This window comes from Excalfactoria chinensis, chromosome 1, assembly GCF_039878825.1.
Source record: "Excalfactoria chinensis isolate bCotChi1 chromosome 1, bCotChi1.hap2, whole genome shotgun sequence".
In the NCBI taxonomy this organism is placed as follows: Eukaryota; Metazoa; Chordata; class Aves; order Galliformes; family Phasianidae; genus Excalfactoria; species Excalfactoria chinensis.
In genome coordinates this window covers 53,643,415-53,659,414 of record NC_092825.1, presented here as the reverse complement: position 1 = coordinate 53,659,414, position 16,000 = coordinate 53,643,415, and the positions used below count along the sequence as shown (strand labels likewise).

At 47.0% G+C, this 16,000-nt stretch overlaps 1 protein-coding gene across 1 annotated transcript in view; it reads right to left on the bottom strand.

The window, feature by feature from the left end:
• The window catches only part of AKR1D1 (aldo-keto reductase family 1 member D1), a 33,962-nt gene extending 18,215 nt beyond the window's left edge, over positions 1-15,747 (bottom strand). Inside the window, exons 1-2 of the mRNA XM_072338180.1 lie at positions 15,453-15,747; positions 28-195 (exon numbers count right to left, since the gene is read on the bottom strand). Coding sequence (XP_072194281.1) covers positions 28-195; positions 15,453-15,545 — 261 coding nt within the window. The 5' untranslated portion in view covers positions 15,546-15,747. The remainder of the gene's footprint in view (positions 1-27; positions 196-15,452) is intronic.
• Positions 15,748-16,000: the final 253 nt, after the last annotated feature.

Sequence of the window (16,000 nt, the reverse complement as noted above, 5' to 3'; positions counted from 1 at the left end):
GTAAAAAAATTGAGCATAACTTGTAACCTTGCCACAGTAAAAGATGTCTTCTCTCTTGATCTTTCCTTCAGCAATCTTCTCCCGGATGGCTTGTCCCACTTCATGCTCATTGAAATAGACAAAGGCACCATCAATATGGCGATAACCAGTATCAATTGCAATCTTCACTGATTCCAAACAAGTGCCTTTGGGAGTCTAGAGGGAGAAAAAAAAAAGAATAAATATAGTTCCAGCTTCCTGCTCACTTCTCATGCAGTGCTGTAGTGATTGAGATAGGCAGAAGGTTTATGCCCGTGTTCACCCATTCTAATCATCCCCCTTGTTGTCTGGATCTGGCTCAGTATGTGACTATACAAATGCTTGTGTCAGCGTAACATGTAGGACAGTAACAGCTCAGGTAGCACCACTGAGTGTAGCAATAGTCTAAACCTGCAGGCACCTACAGTACCAGGCAGAATGTGTACTGCATTGTTCCCATTGCTAACTCAGCTTTAAACTGAGAATCATGGAATCATCAAGGTTGGAAAAGACCTTCTAGTCCAGCTGTCCACCTACCACCAATATTTCCAAAATAACCATGTCCCTGTGTACAGCATTTAAACATTTCTTGAACACCTCCAGGGACTGTGACTCAGCCACCACTCTGGCAGCCTGGTCCAGTGCCGGACTGCTCTTTTGGAGAAGAAATGTTTCCTAATATCCAACCTGAAGCTCCCCTGGTGCAATTTGAGGCCATTCCATGTTGTCCTACTGCTAGTTACTCTAGAAGAAGCTGACCCTCACCTTGCCACTACCTCCTTTCAGGTCATTGTAAAGAACGATAAGGTCTCCCCTGAGCCTCCTCCAGACTGAACAATCCTAGTTCCCTCAACCACTCCCCATGAAACCTGGTCTCCAGACCCTTCCCAGCTTTGTTGCACTTCTCTGGACACACTCCAGAGCCTCAATGTCTTTCTTGTAGTGAGGGGCCCAAAACTGAACTGAACTGATGTGTGGCCACACTGGATCTGAGTATGGGAACCATCACCTTCCTGCTTCTCTGGCTACATTTTCTTATACAAGACAGGATGCCATTGGCCTTGGCTACTTGGGCATACTTCTGGCTCATGTTTAGCTGAGCCCAAACACCTGCGTTTCAGCATCTGAACAAAAACGTGTTGTGTGATTTTCTTTAAAACTCTCAAACTATGGAATTAGGTTGGAAAAATGAGCTAGAGAAAAAGAATATTCGCTGTATGTCTGGGAAAGAGAAGTACAAGAGTCTTCAGAAAGAACTGAATGTACTTGAGATGTAAATTATCTCAGAATTTCTCATCTAGAGAGTAAATATTTTCTTGCAGCAGCTGCTTAATTAAATTCCTTTCTCAAATGGAAGAAGGCTTTTTGGTTCATCAGAGCTGGTCAGCCTTCCATCTGGTCAGAAACTGCATGAATAGCTTGTGACACAAGAGAGCAGGAAGGAGGAGTTTGGATATTACTTCTTTCTTTTCAAACCAGTTTACTAGAAGTAAAAATTAGAGGTATTACAGTTCAAAGAGTGATGGTTCAGGAGGGTCTACTTGTAGTCCCAGTTGTGGATAGACAGTTGCTTTACAGTGTGGCTAAGAATCAGCAGGCTATTTAGTGCATGTTTATATACCTCTTAGCATGTCCAAGAGACATTTCTGTATTTTGTGCTGCACTTTCAATTACTCATCTTTACTGAAATTCAAAGGGAGCTAGTTTTGTTGTTTTCTAAAAGCCAAATTTTCTATAAGCTGATGTGGCAAGTAAAATATGTGCAGGGCAAGGCAAGCAAAAAAGTAGAAGTCTGGTCACAGAAAGTATCTGACTGATCACTGGACCAAAAAACATCTTGTTGCCACAGTTTGTTTAATGAGCGGGCAGCTCTAAGCAGTGCTGGTCAAGGGTGCTCAGCGATGCATAGCAACACTTTTCTCCCACTTTTCCATAGACATTGCTCTGCTAAGACAGGGACATCTGATTCATTTAAAGGTGCAATGGGATGTTGAAGGACCCTAGGACAATGATCTTTTTCACATCCATGGAAGAAAAGTTGATGAAGGCTTATTGAAGACATGTGGGATCAACATCTCTGTCTTTAAATCCCAGAGCTGCAGCTGGCAGTAGGTTATTTGGGACTAACAGGAGTGTATCCCTGTGTGCTCATTTTGCTTCTCAGCATCCCATCCAGGCTGACCGTGTTGGATGGGACTGAGTTGGCTTCTGTTCAGATTCAGGGGGAGAGCAGTCTGCCTAAACGTTACTTAAAACACAACGCTGCTCATGCTTGCCTTTATTTACTGCAGACCTGACTGAGGACTGAGAGGCAGAAAGGCACAATTTGACAAGCTAAGATAATTAGAACAGTGGCGATGCAATATTGTCTGCTTAATTAAGAGAAACAACGAAACACTTGTTAGAATGCTTTGCTGCTTTCACTGTGGGAGCCCACAGGGGCATGCTCAGCCCCACCAGGGTTCTTTCTGAGCTGTTAATGGGACATAATGAAGATCAGGGCAGCTAAAAGCCTTTCAGGAGCAGTCAATGGCGAGCTTTCTAGTTTTCACTTGGGACACGTTGGGAGCATGAGGCATAGTGCATTGACAACTTTCAGCACATTCATTGCTTGTCCCTACCTGAACCTGCATAGACCAGATTTGAGGAAGGTGAGAGACAAAAAGCTCCAGCATGGATGCTATGGGTCTGCAGTTACTGGTGACAGCAACATCAGACTTGTCACAGTTATGAGCTGCAAAGGGCTGTGGGCATGAGTGCATGGCTGCGGTTAACCAGAAAAGTAAGCAAGCTCAGCTTAAGGCTCTTGTGAGCTCCTGACCAAGTAATGGATAGTAATCCAAAAGAGAAATGTATTTTAAAAGTGCAGTCTGTTTTCCATATTAAACCTGATTTTTCAAACACTATGACTTTTAGACATTTTCAGCCTGTTTGACCGCTGTTTTTAATGTGTGGATAAGCAGAACATTCAGATTACAGTGACATGTTACCTTAGTACAGATTAATAAGTGCCTGTTTTTGTTGTTGTTGTTGTTGTTTTTGTTGTTGTTTTTGTTTGTTTGTTATTCCTCTTTGTTGAAGAATCTAAAAGTGGGGTGTGGATCTGATCCCAAGATTTCCTCTCTCTTTTCTCCTTGCACTCTTATGAGATTGCATGAGCACAGCTCCCAGTTGTTTCCTCAAGCTTTAAATTAAATTCCACAAAGCAAGTAAATGCTGATTACCGAGTTCCATAATTTCTCATACATCAGGGCTGTTTTGGTCAGTGATGAAAGCAGAAGGAACATGGAATGAAGAGCAGAAACTCTCAGACTGGGGAATGGTATCAGTGCAGACATGGGAAAAGAGGGTAACAGAAGGAAATGAGCAAGCTTGCAGCTACTTCAGTTGGCTTTGCCTGAATAGACTAACTTATATTAGTGCTGAACTTCTATGTATTTCTTAATTTTTTGCATGGGACTTGTACACATCTGTACAAATAATCTTGTGAAAGACTCCTCCATCTCAAGGATTAATCTTATTCTTTAGGGGCCAGAGAAGGTTTTTTTTGGATCAGGCCTTGATTACCAAGGGCTGGAGATGGGTTTACATTAAATACAAATGTTTTCATTGCACTAGTTCATTTCATCTGATGTGGTGTATTAGCTCTGACAGATTCTGGTTTAAGGTGCTTCAGATAAAAATGCAAGGGAGAACCTAGGGAACAGTCTTTTGGAAAATCCAGCCTTTATTGAACCCTCCGAGCTGAAGGCCTGGGACATCTGTGAGTCTGGAAACTTTATACCATGTGTTTATTTTCATTCTGATGGAGAAACTATCATCTCTAGCATTTCACATATCTAATCCTTCCAAATCCTGCAGTAATGGGCTGCGGTAAACTGTGCTGATGAGTTGCACAGGCTTGTCATGTTGTGGTTTTGCCACTTTTTAGAAGCACTGCTTTAAGTGTTGTATCTTATTCCATTGTTTCTGACAGCCCATATTAAAACAGCGTGACCCAGATCAACACTGCTCATCTGTCTTTCCAACAGAGGAGGCACAAGCCTGGATCTCTCCTTTCTACCCAGGCTGAGAGTTTTTTTTCTTTCCAGTCTTTCATGGAGATAGAATCCCCCATGAGCAAACACGGTGCTGCGTAAGGTCTGGCATCTCCACCAGGACAGCTAGGCCTCGTTGGCCTTGCAGCAGGCAGTGCAAAAAGTGGCTGTGTTCTCTTCAGGCAGCCCTCTATATGTCCTTGCTCTATTTCCCTACTAAGCAGAGGTCATGCGTGGAGCAATACAAATATCTGCTGAGTCATTAGAATGTCCCAGCACAGTGCTATGAACCTTTGTGCTTTGCAGTAGTCATCCAGGAGACACTGGCCTTAAGACAAATCTTTTACTTCTTTATTACTTTTTATTTAACCATAGACAGGAGGTGTGCTTGACTCTTAGCTGTAATTAATGCTTCAGCTTCTAATCAGCATGCCCTGCACCCATGCTACTTTGATCAAGGGCTGTTATTTTAGAACTGGAATTTTATAACCACTTGTACACTGTAGGTCAGATGTTATCTGTGATGCTCTTACACTCAGTCAATAATGTGTGCCAAAACAGGCATTACATTTATTACATCTATTCTGATAAAAGAAGAACCAGTCAGTTGAGTAGAACCACTCACTGTATCACTAATAACTCCTTTAATAGCACCTAAGTTATTTTTAAGATCATGCAGTTTAAAGAAATAACATACAGGTTTTTTTCCCTCCATCAGTCTATAGCTTGTAAACCTACCAATTTACCGGCACGCATGAGGGATTAAACCTGCAATCACTTCCTTCAGATCCACGATAAACAAATCTGACAGAAGGGTGAGGGAAGCAGACTCAAATCTGCTACTTCATTGAAAGAGAAAGAAGCAATTTGGCTCTTTCTCCATAAATGAAGTAGCCAACTGGCCAGTTACCACATTTTATGAGTCTGAAAAAGCAATGTGCTTCATCAGGTCTGCCTGTCTGAAAGGGTCTGCTCTCTTTTCCTCTGAGACCATCAAATTTTTTTGGGGTAATGTTTGTTCCAGACACCTTCCATCACATCCCATTTTGTCAAAAGCTATTCTCCCTACCATGGAAAATACACAGCTTCAAATTTGCTCAGTATTACATGTGATCAAACCACTGGAGAATATTCTATTGTGAAGACATACCCACAAATTTTGTTGTTGCCTGTCCAGCAGAATAGTATTTCCTTAGCAGTGTTCGTGGTGCTCCTACTGCAATTTAGTGTTGCATTTCAGTTTCCTGCCATTCATTCTGCTTCTTCTATAGCATCCTTCTCTGGTCAGCAATTTCCATCATCTTTCCAGCTGTTTAAGAGGGATTACAGTTACCTCTGAAGGAGGGACACATCGGCGACAGATAGCAATCTTGCATACAACAGCTGCCACAGGCAGTGCTTTTAAATGTCTTAACATCACTGTTGTAATTTATTCCTTATTAGTGCATATGGCAAAAAGTTACGGTCTGACTCAGGCTCCCACGCTCTGCTTTGCTTTGCTTTGCTTCGTGCATGCAGCTTTGCAGTTGCCCTAGCCTCGGCAGCCTCTGCAGTACATGGGAACTGAGGCAGCAGCAACGAAGGGAATGAGTAATTTGCCTTAGTGCTGAGCATCTCATCTGGTTAATGGTATCCAGTCCCCCAGCTGGAACTGGTGATCCTGGGAGGAAGAGCTGGAGGTGCTGGGAAAGAGGGCTGTCTCCTGGAAAAATCTGACTTGAGCTGCAGCTGAGTTACATGAGGGATCCAAACTGTGGGCTAAGCACTCCAGTGCTAACCTATAATTTAAGATGTGAAGCTGCTGTTTAGGAATCTTAGTCAGCTAAATACAGGAAGGAGAAAGTAGGTACATTCCTGGGCTCAGCGCCTCCGTCGCCAGAGCTCGGCACTCACACAGAGATTCTTATGCAAGTTTCTTGAAGCCCAATTGCTTATTTCCATTTGCCTCTTTTCCAGACAAGCTGGCAAAGAGGACTGGCTTAAGATGTCAGGAGGAGAGCATAGAAAACGTGTACTGAAGGCAATACAGGAAAGCGCAGGTTGAGTTTACAAAGCCAGAGGATATAAGCCACACAAGGGTACATTCTTAGAATTGTTTAATCTTGTAAAGGAGACGCTGTACTGTACACCTCTTTCTTGGAAAATGCAACTGCCAGCACATCTCTCTCTCGTACACAGGAAAATCTGGCTTTCCTCCCCCGGAAGTATTGGCAGCCACCATCCGGGAAGCAAAACCCGGAGAAGGGATCTCTGCAAAACCAGGGCTGAGAACGGAGGCAGAGAGCATAGCTGAGATCCAGGAGCTGCTGTGCTGGCCTGGGGTTTGCTGTGCAGGAGAGTGCATTGCCTTAGAAAGTGGAAGGTAGCAAATGTGCCCACAGTAGATGCAGTGAATGGTGATGCTCTCTTCCTCCAGTCACATGAATGAGCACAGATGAAGGGTGCCTTTGTCTCTAGAATGATGTCCCATCAGTGGTTTGAAGCCTGAGGTTTGATTGCCCAAACAGCAGCAACTTAGATTGCATAACTACAGATTTAGCATTTCTAGAATTCCTCTGACTTTGTTATTCTGGGATTTAGTCAAAGCTGTGTTCAGGAAAGCCTTATTATTGTAGCTGGCAGGGGCTGCTGGAGGTTTTCTTACCACTTGATTGCAGAATCCTCTGTTTTAGGATCACTGCAGCTTTCCAGTTAATGCAAACCTGGGCTGAAGGGCTGCCATGCCTCAGTTATAAGCAGCTAGAGCATTAAAGCAAACCAAGCAAATGGTGTGCACACCTGGGTGCTGTGCTCTCAGCATCAGTGAATTGGACTGGGGCAATTTTCTGTAGAGCTAGAGTGTACTGTATCCACACAGCCCTAGAAAGCACATATCTAATTACAAGGGTGGATGCTATCAAAACACCCTTAAAACAAGAAGTATGATCCCAGGGATGCAAGAGGCACAAGGGAAGGATGAAGCACCAGCTTGTGCAACAGCAGAGGGGAAATAAGAGGTTGCCTGTAGTTCTTCTGCTTCATTCCTTAGAGTTAAAGGGGAGAGGTTTCTGGCACCAGTTGGCATAAGCATTTGCAAAGGCAGATGCAAAGCTTGGGGAATTCCACCACCTAGTTAGCTGAACCAACAAATGTTGGCGTTGTTGAAGCTGAGAGAGGCATTTTCTGCACAATCTTTTCAAGTTTTGACAAATGCAGCCTCCTAGGTCAACTGAAGATGCAGCCCAGATGTTGGCTTCCCGTGTGAGCCGCAGGAACATGTTTACGCTGTTCTTTGGGGAACTGCATGGAATCAGGGACACATGGGAGCACACAGGCACGCTTAACGTATGGAGGCACTCAGGGATGTTTTAGAAAATGGAGCAGGTTTGTCTGGAAAATTGGATTCTAAGTGTTCTTGCCAAAAAATTTATCTTTCAATTGTGTTAATTCAGATGACTCACTTGCAAGAGTTCAGTTTTTCTTCACTCTTCAACAATGCTGGCAATTCCCTGTCTACTATTCTGTAGAACAGTCTTCGTAGCTTTGATTTACAGGGAAGGGCTTTCCCTGAGGTACTTGAGCAGAGTTAAAAATTCAACATCTTTAGAATGCCAGAGAAAGAGGAAAAAATAATCTTTTTTTGGTCAATATTTGGGCTACACATTATTGCATTGGTAACAGCTAGCTTTGTAGTTTTTGGAAGAGGGATGTATTGAAACAGCTAGTGCTCGTCACTGCACTGCACAGCTATGGAACGGAAAAGGTCTGCTTCCCATTTGGTTACTTTTCAAACAAATATCCTTAAGACTGTTTTTGGGTAATGCTACCGTCCTAAAAGCTTATCTGGATTAACCTGCTATTAGTTTTGCATCTGGACTGATTAAATGCAATCCCAACCTCCGTCACAGCCAGCCAGACAGCTCAGTGGGTCATACTAGCATCTGATATCCACCATCCCAAAACCATACCAGCACCTAGCCAAGGCTGTCATCTCCTAAATGTCACCTTGCTTCTGGAATGCTTCCCTCTGGAGCTCTCAGGCAATGGCCAGCTCTGTGTGTGTCAGTGCCGTGTTTGGGAGCCAAGAGAAGCCGTGCCAGGCTGGCTGTGAGAGCTGGCTCCTCAGCTTGGATTACACAGACATCGCTGCACTGGGGCCAGGAGATTATCTGGCTGTCATCAGCTCCATCAGCTGAGGTCCTCTACTCTGCAGCAGGGGGTATGTCTCCTGCTCCTGGAGGAGCATGGAAACATTTTACAGCAGCTCTGGTGTCAGCAATGACTACAAGGCTTATATTTTTAAGATGAGTGTATATAGTGTAAAGCATGCTTAGGTTTGGGGCTGAGAGGTAAGCCGCTCTAACTAACCAATGATACAATCTACTCATCAGGGCAAAATAAGGAATCTACTTTTTCTGCAACTAGCAATTTTGTGGCCGCTTTGCTCATAAATCCTTCATAGGTTGATGAACCTTGTAGCTAGGAAGTTAGTCCTTTGTTTGCCCTCATCTGTGAGGCTGGGCCCATCCTCACTGGGCATTTCACACATTGATCATTTCAGTGAATGCAGCTTTTAATGTGCCCTGTATGATGAGATACTAATCATGTTGAGAGCTGGAAACACCACAGAAGCTGCTGGCACGAAGCAGACGTTAGTCATACTATCAGTTTGTTTTCTCTCAAGCTTCATGATTCACAGAAACGAAGAGCCACAGAGATCTCAGCAAAGAAGACACAGGAAAGTAAACAGGCATTTCTGTGAATTCAGCAGTGTCTTAGAATCACGTTTTTGTGCAAATAAAAGGCATAAGAACACAGCTGACATCCTCAAGAAATTTGTGCGCAAGTGTCTTTCCTTCCACTTGAAAGAGGGTGATGAATCATTTTGTCAAATCCAAAGTTACTGGTAAAAGGACAGTTTCTACACAACAGGTAGGTGTTTCTGAGCTTGCTACATATCAGGAAAATTATCAGCTTCCTTTTCTGATTACCTTTTTTTTTTTTTTTTTTTTTTTTTTTTTTTTTCTAATGAGATGACTTAATTTTCTTTTCTTAATGAGTTAAAGATGCAATCTTGCATTTATGCAAGCCGTAAGCATTCCATTGTATAATGTGAGGCTACAAGGAGTTAGCAGGAACAGAGGCGTCAAGAGGTGGTTGCAGACAGGGGAGGAGAGGTCATGGCTGAGCACCAAGGAGAACACGTTGAAGGCACAGATATGTAGAAAGGCTGTTCCAGCTACAGAGATGATGTATGGCAGAGCGGGAAAATCTCTGATTGTCTGCCAGACAAATGAACTCCGCTTTTCACTGGTGGCAAATATTGAAAGCATATGATAGGGAACTTTAAAATGTGTCATGAAACTAAGGTTTTTAGCAAAAGTTGGTGATGAAAGAAGGATTTTGTTGAGAAACATCTGACGATGGGATGAGCCGCAAAAGTACCTGAAAGGTTCCTCTGGTCATCCCTTGTCCTTTGTTGTACTTGCCATCTATGTAGCAAACAGCAGCAATGGATTCAGGCAATAATAAGAGTGCAGAGTCACTGCAGCTTCTCAAAGCCTTGTGCAGACTCCTCCTGTCACTTCTTTCTTACAGAGCTTTTGATCGTGCTTCCAAGCCAGAGGCCACTCTTCTGCCTGAGAGCCTGTCATCCTGCTGCCTGCTAAAAGCTGGCATCAGCTCCTGTCTCACTGCAGCATCTGGAGACCAAATACTAAGAAACCCTAACTTCATCTGCTCTTGGCAACCAGGTCTTGCCAGTGACTGTGACTTGGTCAAGGAATAAGCATTGAAATCTGAGAGACTGTGCAGCAATGGCACCATTCAACTTTTTTTCTTTTTTTCTTTTTTTCCCTTGAAGTTTACTTTGCTTCTTAAGTTCAGGGCATAAATACAAGATTCTATAGCCAAGAATCTCAGCTGACTCCCCTCCAACCCCTTTTCCCAATATTGTTGTCATCAAAAAGGTAACATACTTCCCTGGCGTACACCTGGTGTAGGTGGTGGTTTTGTGCAGGTTCATTGCAGACCTAACTCCAGGCTCTCAGTATCTGATGAGCTCACATACATCTCTGGGTGTAACTAGTCATGTTAAGAGTACTGTGGTATTTTTTGTTTTTTTATAGTGTGTTGTGGGAAGTGAGATGAGGCTGTAAGGACTTGTGCATGTTACAGCAGTTCCTTCTCTTGCCTTCATTATCTCTTTCAAGTAAAATCTAGCAGCAGAGTGGGAGGTTTACCTTGGGATGAAGACCAAAGGCGGTTTGGATTTATGAAGGAGAAATTCACAGAGAGGAGATTGGGAAGTAGAAGCCTTTGAGCTTCAGCCCTGCCTCCAGAGCTCTCAGATATCGCTCCTGCTTGGGACGTTCAGTACCTGCTCAGCCTGATAGTTTTGGGTCAAGCCAGGTGACTTTCCTATGAGTCACCTGAAATCTTTGCTGTCTCCATTCAATCATGTTTCAGAAGCTGGTGATGGCTGGGAGGGAAAAAATGCGAATTAAATGGTATGTAATCCCCCATATTGCAGCTTCGGTGGGAATAAGTCAGCTGTTGCTTCTTTTGTCCTCAAGGTAGCCTATGGCCAGCTGCAGCGAAGAGCAGGCTGCAGCAGAGATGCACCATTAATGGTGATCAAAACAGTTCAAGTGTGTGTGCCCTTGTGTGAGGAAATTTTGGCATAAAAGGTCCTACAAAAGCACTAGGGGCTGTTAGTACTAAACAGCGAAAGGTTACTTAATTCAGCTTCTAGCTTGGGTGCAAAAAGCAATTCAGGGTGCCAAAACAGTGTTTTTACTGAAGCAAAACAGATTTTTGACTTGGTCACAAAGATAGGATGTGGGAGCACTGGGTGATCTTCTCCTCATCCTGATTCAAAACAGTCACTTATTTTTAAACAGAACCCAGGCTCACACTCACATGGGTGACTTTGTGTCAGGCAAGGACTTGGGGCACAACCCTCTCCCACCTGGTAGAAATCACGCAGAGCTGTTCAGTAGCCAAACCTGTAGAGTCTGTGGGAAGAGTGCTTTCCTGTGGGGCACGTGTGGTTCTTCCTGCTCCTCTCAGACTATCACATGCCCTCAAGATTATGTTATTTCTCTGGGCTGTGTGATATGAATTTGGTCCCCAGAGACAGAGAAGAGGGTTGAATCTGGTTTCCCACCACCCATGTGGGTTCCCTAACCAGCAGGCTATTCAGGGTAAGGCAACCACTACCTCCAACTACTTTAATAATCCTTTGATTACTCAGCTTGTACTGCCAGTGCCCAAAATGAAACGCTTTGCCATTTGTTTTGCCTGAAACTATTCCACAAAACTGCTTCCAATTCGTAAATGGATTTGGCTACCTCAGAACTTCATTTTCAGCAAAGAAGTCACAACTTGCCAGAAGTCCTCACCCAGCACTATACTTGAGCGCTTTGCCCAATCTTATGTTTCAGATGCAATGCCTGTTGTACAGTGCGGTTGCTGCAGCCTTCCCTCCAAGCCCTCTCCTTCCTCAGTCAAAACAGGAAGGCAAGAGAGGATCTGCTGCCAAGTCCCCTTGACCTTCCATGGAGATGGTGAGTATTTACATGGAGGCACTGTGCTCTTGATCCTCTCTGTGTTGAAAGGGATGAGTTATGAAGTGAAGTGGGTGTCAGTGAGGTGTAGGATTTCCAGGATTTAGGAGCATTTTTCACACCTTTCTCCTCCATTCCTGTTCAGCACCACTCTTCATCTACTCCCTGCCAAGTACAGGTCCCACTCATTGGTCTTGCTGAGAACCGAGTTCTGGTGCAGGGGATGACCCAGCTCTGCAGCTACACATGGTTCACCCTACCTCTTGTGTCCTTCCCTCCCATCCAACTGGGCCTTCCTTCTCCCTCCCACAACCCAGCGTCTTGATTCCCCCAGGAACTGGGTTGGCTTCCTGGGGGTCTCTGAGGAGGGAAAGAGGGATGTGCAGCTGTGCAGCCCTGGCAAAGCCACTCCTGCATGTGTGGAGCTTTGTTAGGAGGATCCATGCAGTCAGACAGAGGCAGAATTGGCCCCACCTTGTAGAGACTTCTGGAGGGCCTTGATAACCCAGACTCACTGATTTCACTGTGGTTCCCTCCCAAAACCATCAGGAGAAGGGACACAGGAGAGCAGAAGAAAGAAAAGCAGGAGTCAGTGACCTATTTTTCCTGCTTTGATTTATTGGTAGACAAGACTACTCGTTTCCTTCCCTTTGAGAGCAGGGAAGGAGAACACAGAGCCAACCTTAATGCACTGTGATCGTGCATTGTCAAATTTGTTGTTGATACAGGTATTAGGAAACACCAATTAAAGCAGCAAAAGTGATTCTAAGTGCCTTTTTGTTTGTTTTTTAATCTGAACTTATCACTAACTGTTAGAGCTAGTGAATATTCTTCACTTTTTGCTGAGAAATGTGTTGACAGCAAGTGGAGTCATTGCATTTTCCTGCTGTGCTGGTAGAATGAAAGAGAAAGAACCCCCCTCCCCATCACTGCCAGTCTCAAGGAATTAGCTCAACATCTGGCCAGAAGAAAATCTCTCCTGTACCTGAGGGGAAGGAGCTTTCTATAAAAGTAATGTGATCGTCAAACAGACACTTTCTCGGTGGTGCAGTGTTGCTCCAGCAGAGCCATGTGCTTCACCGAGTCAGTAAACTTACACATGGGACTGAATACCGGCCAAAGTTGTTTGGTTTTGATTTTTTTTTGCTTAGTGTTTCACAACGGCAGAAGTGTGACTTATCTTCCAAAAGAGTCTTGAAGAGAACAATAAAGTCATTTAAGACTAGCGAGGCGAGCTGCTGACACATCTCAATTCTGAAGGCACTGCTGTGCAGTTTACCCAGACAAAGCCTGAAACACCAAAGCTGTCCTGCCCATTTTCTTGTAGCTGGCTGTCGGAAGAGCCCATTTCCCCACTCCGTGGCTAATGAGATATGCCTGGTTTGCTCAACCAGTGCGAGCATTCCTGCACTTCAGGAAGAACACTTTGGCTCATTACAAGCTACCAGGCTGCCGCTCAAGATTGAGAAAACAGATTTATTTTGGACCAGGCAGTCTGACACAGAGGTGCCAGGGTGAATAACCTTTGGAAGAAGTCTGCCTCCGAGAGCAAGATGAATAAGCTGACAAGCAAGCGGCTCCATGCTCTGTATCAAAGCGCAGAATGGCAGTGTGTCACAGAGATCTGACTCACGAGCAGAAATAGCATGCTGGGGACGGCTGGCACCATCCCTGCCACCCGCTGCCTGCCCCCGCCACAGCAAGTGGGTTGCTCAGAGGCTTCTGCTTAAGCAATTCAGCCAGTAAAGGCTGCGACTGAGCATTTTAAGGGAAACACTCCAGTGCTAGCTCATAGCCTTGCTTGCAAAGGTAAACCCTACAGGGTTCCTCACTGCCACGGCTTTTTTTCAGCTCTCTAAGCAGGAGGCATAGGACTCTAAGCAGGAGGCATAGGATGGGAGCACAACTGTGCACCCCGCTGGAAGCTGTGCCGGGCACAATCAGCGCTCAGCAGAGCAGCTTGTCCCAGCTCAGCCACACTTCATCGCTGTGGGAGGATGCTGACAGGAGCCCTTCTATCAGCAAGGCAGCCTTTTTGAGCCATGACTCTTGTATTCATCCTGCCCTGTGCTCAGCAGCTGCAAACACTTCTGCAGCACATCCTGTGGCACCCTACTACCGCGCTTCCCCAGCTGCTCCTCCCCGGCACCTTCCCAAGTCTAGCAACCCATCCCAATCCTGGTGCCAGGCTGCAGCCCAGCACTGCAGATCAATGTGTCGTGCTTCACCTGGTCTGCTGGGAAAGTGGGATTTCTGCAGTGCCTTAGCAGTTCCCCCTCCCACTCATAACTTTCTATCGTGTTTACCCTGTGCAAAGAGACAGCTCAGAGAATCAAACTCCTACACTTGCCGGGGCAGGGAGAATGGGTGCTGGGATTTGCACCCGGCCCCCACCGGAGGTGTAGCCATCAGCGGCTGCAATTGCTCCAAATGGGGGTTTCCATAGCAGTGCCCTACTGTGTTGTCCTGACCCCCATTCTGCCACGAAAGCACATGCAAAAAGCCAGCGCCCCGGGGCTGGAACCCACCTACCTACTAATGATTCATTTGCCGGCTCTGCTGGGGCACCTCTCCTGCCAGCAGCCTCACCGTCAGCTTCAGACCCACAAGACTGCAAGCGTAGGGGTTGGGGACGCGATGCACAGGTCTGGAGCGAGACGCTTTAAAGTTTACTCAGAGCTATTTTGTTACTAAACTATGCAACGTGCTGCTTTGCTACACAAAAGCTCCTGCTCGAGAGTTTAATTTTGTTTCGCTAACCCTCGTTCATGGAACACCACTGGCTAAAAATATCCCCAGAAACCTCAGAGATGCGGGGGACGGTGCCCAGCGTCTGAAATCACAGATTTCCTCTGGTTCTTCCCGTGTGAGCCCGCGGTGCTCAGCGGGGAGATGGGCAGCTCCGGGGGCTCTCACAGCCCTCTGCTCCATTCCTGCGCTGCATGCATCAGCCTTTGTTGAAGTCCTCTGGCAATATTGGTAACGCACAACGGAGTGTTCACTTGTTGCTGATTAGGAGTTGTCTTTACGAAGGCGTTTTAAAATACCGTGCGGCGCGTGGAGTCGCGCAGAATATTGCATCTCGACACTGATACTGTTACACAACAAGTGCTCCGGCCAGGCTCACTGTTTCTACTCTTTAAACAAAGAAACGAACAGAAAGGAACGAAAGGATCGATCCGTCCGGAGCGAGACCAGCGAGCTGCATTCCCGCTCCCAGGTGCGCAGAGGGAAGAAGCATCAGGTGTTCTCCCACCGCCCCGACATAGCGCCAAATGCGACAGTTCCACGGGACGCCTGCCCGAAACGCACAGCACCGAGGGATGCAGAATATTTGAGAGTGGTTTAACCGCTGGCACTCAGCTGTGGGAGCTGCAGCAATCAAGATGCAGGAATTTGGGGCTTTGTTTTAGGAACATTCCTTGGGAAGTGTCGGGGCCAGTTGCGAGACGCTCCGAAATCCCTCATCTTATCTGCAGCGGGGCCGGCCAGGGGGACCCGAAACTCGGCGTGCCCGCCGGAGGCGGGGTGCGGCTCGGAAGACCGGGATCGGGGTGCCCTGCCCGGGGGTGCGCGTCCCCATCGCCCCGAACTCCGTTCTGAGAGGAAGGGCACCGCGCAGCGCAAGCTCGACGGGATCTTTTATATTTCCACCTTTTCCTCCTCTGCGCGCCGCGCGCTGCCGGCACTCTTAACGGGAGCGCTCGGGTTGTTTAAGTTTGCAGAGGAGAGGAGCGGAAAGAAAAACCGAGCTGGGAAGGGGGAGAGAGGAAGGGAAACGCAGACCCGGCTCGGGGCTGTGCAGCGAGGGCCGCCGTCACCTGCGGGGGACGCTCGGACCCGGACTTACTTTCTTGGGGTCGGCGTAGGTGCCCAGACCCAGCAGCGGGATGCTGTTCCCGTCGCTCAGTGGGACGCGGTGGCTCTCGGCCGTCAGACTCATCGTGCCGCCAGGTAGAGCCGCCCCAAGCCCGCGGCCGCCTCCGCAGCCGCCCCGCGGATCCCTCGGCACCGCGCTGTACCGACGGCGGTCGTGCGACACCCGAGGTGCGAACTGCCCTCTGCCGCCGGCGGGGAGCGTCTTTTTGGGGGGCCGAGCCACGTGTGCCCGCCGCGGCCCAGCACCGCGCCCCGTCGCGCACCGCCCCGCGCCCCGCCCCGGCTCCGCGGCCACCGGCGGCCCCCGCGCACCGCCCCGGCCAGGAGCTCCCGCGGCTGCTGCGGCTGGGGGCCCCTGGGTACCCCTAACCCGTACGAAGCCCCGAGGGGGGCTGCCAGGGTCCCCTGTCTGCGAGTCAAAGGGGACCTCTATCATGCAAGCAATCTTAGCAGGGTTCTGGAGATCTGTAGGTGTATGCTAGCTTGCATCTGGGGAAATGGTAGTGGCTCTCAAAACTG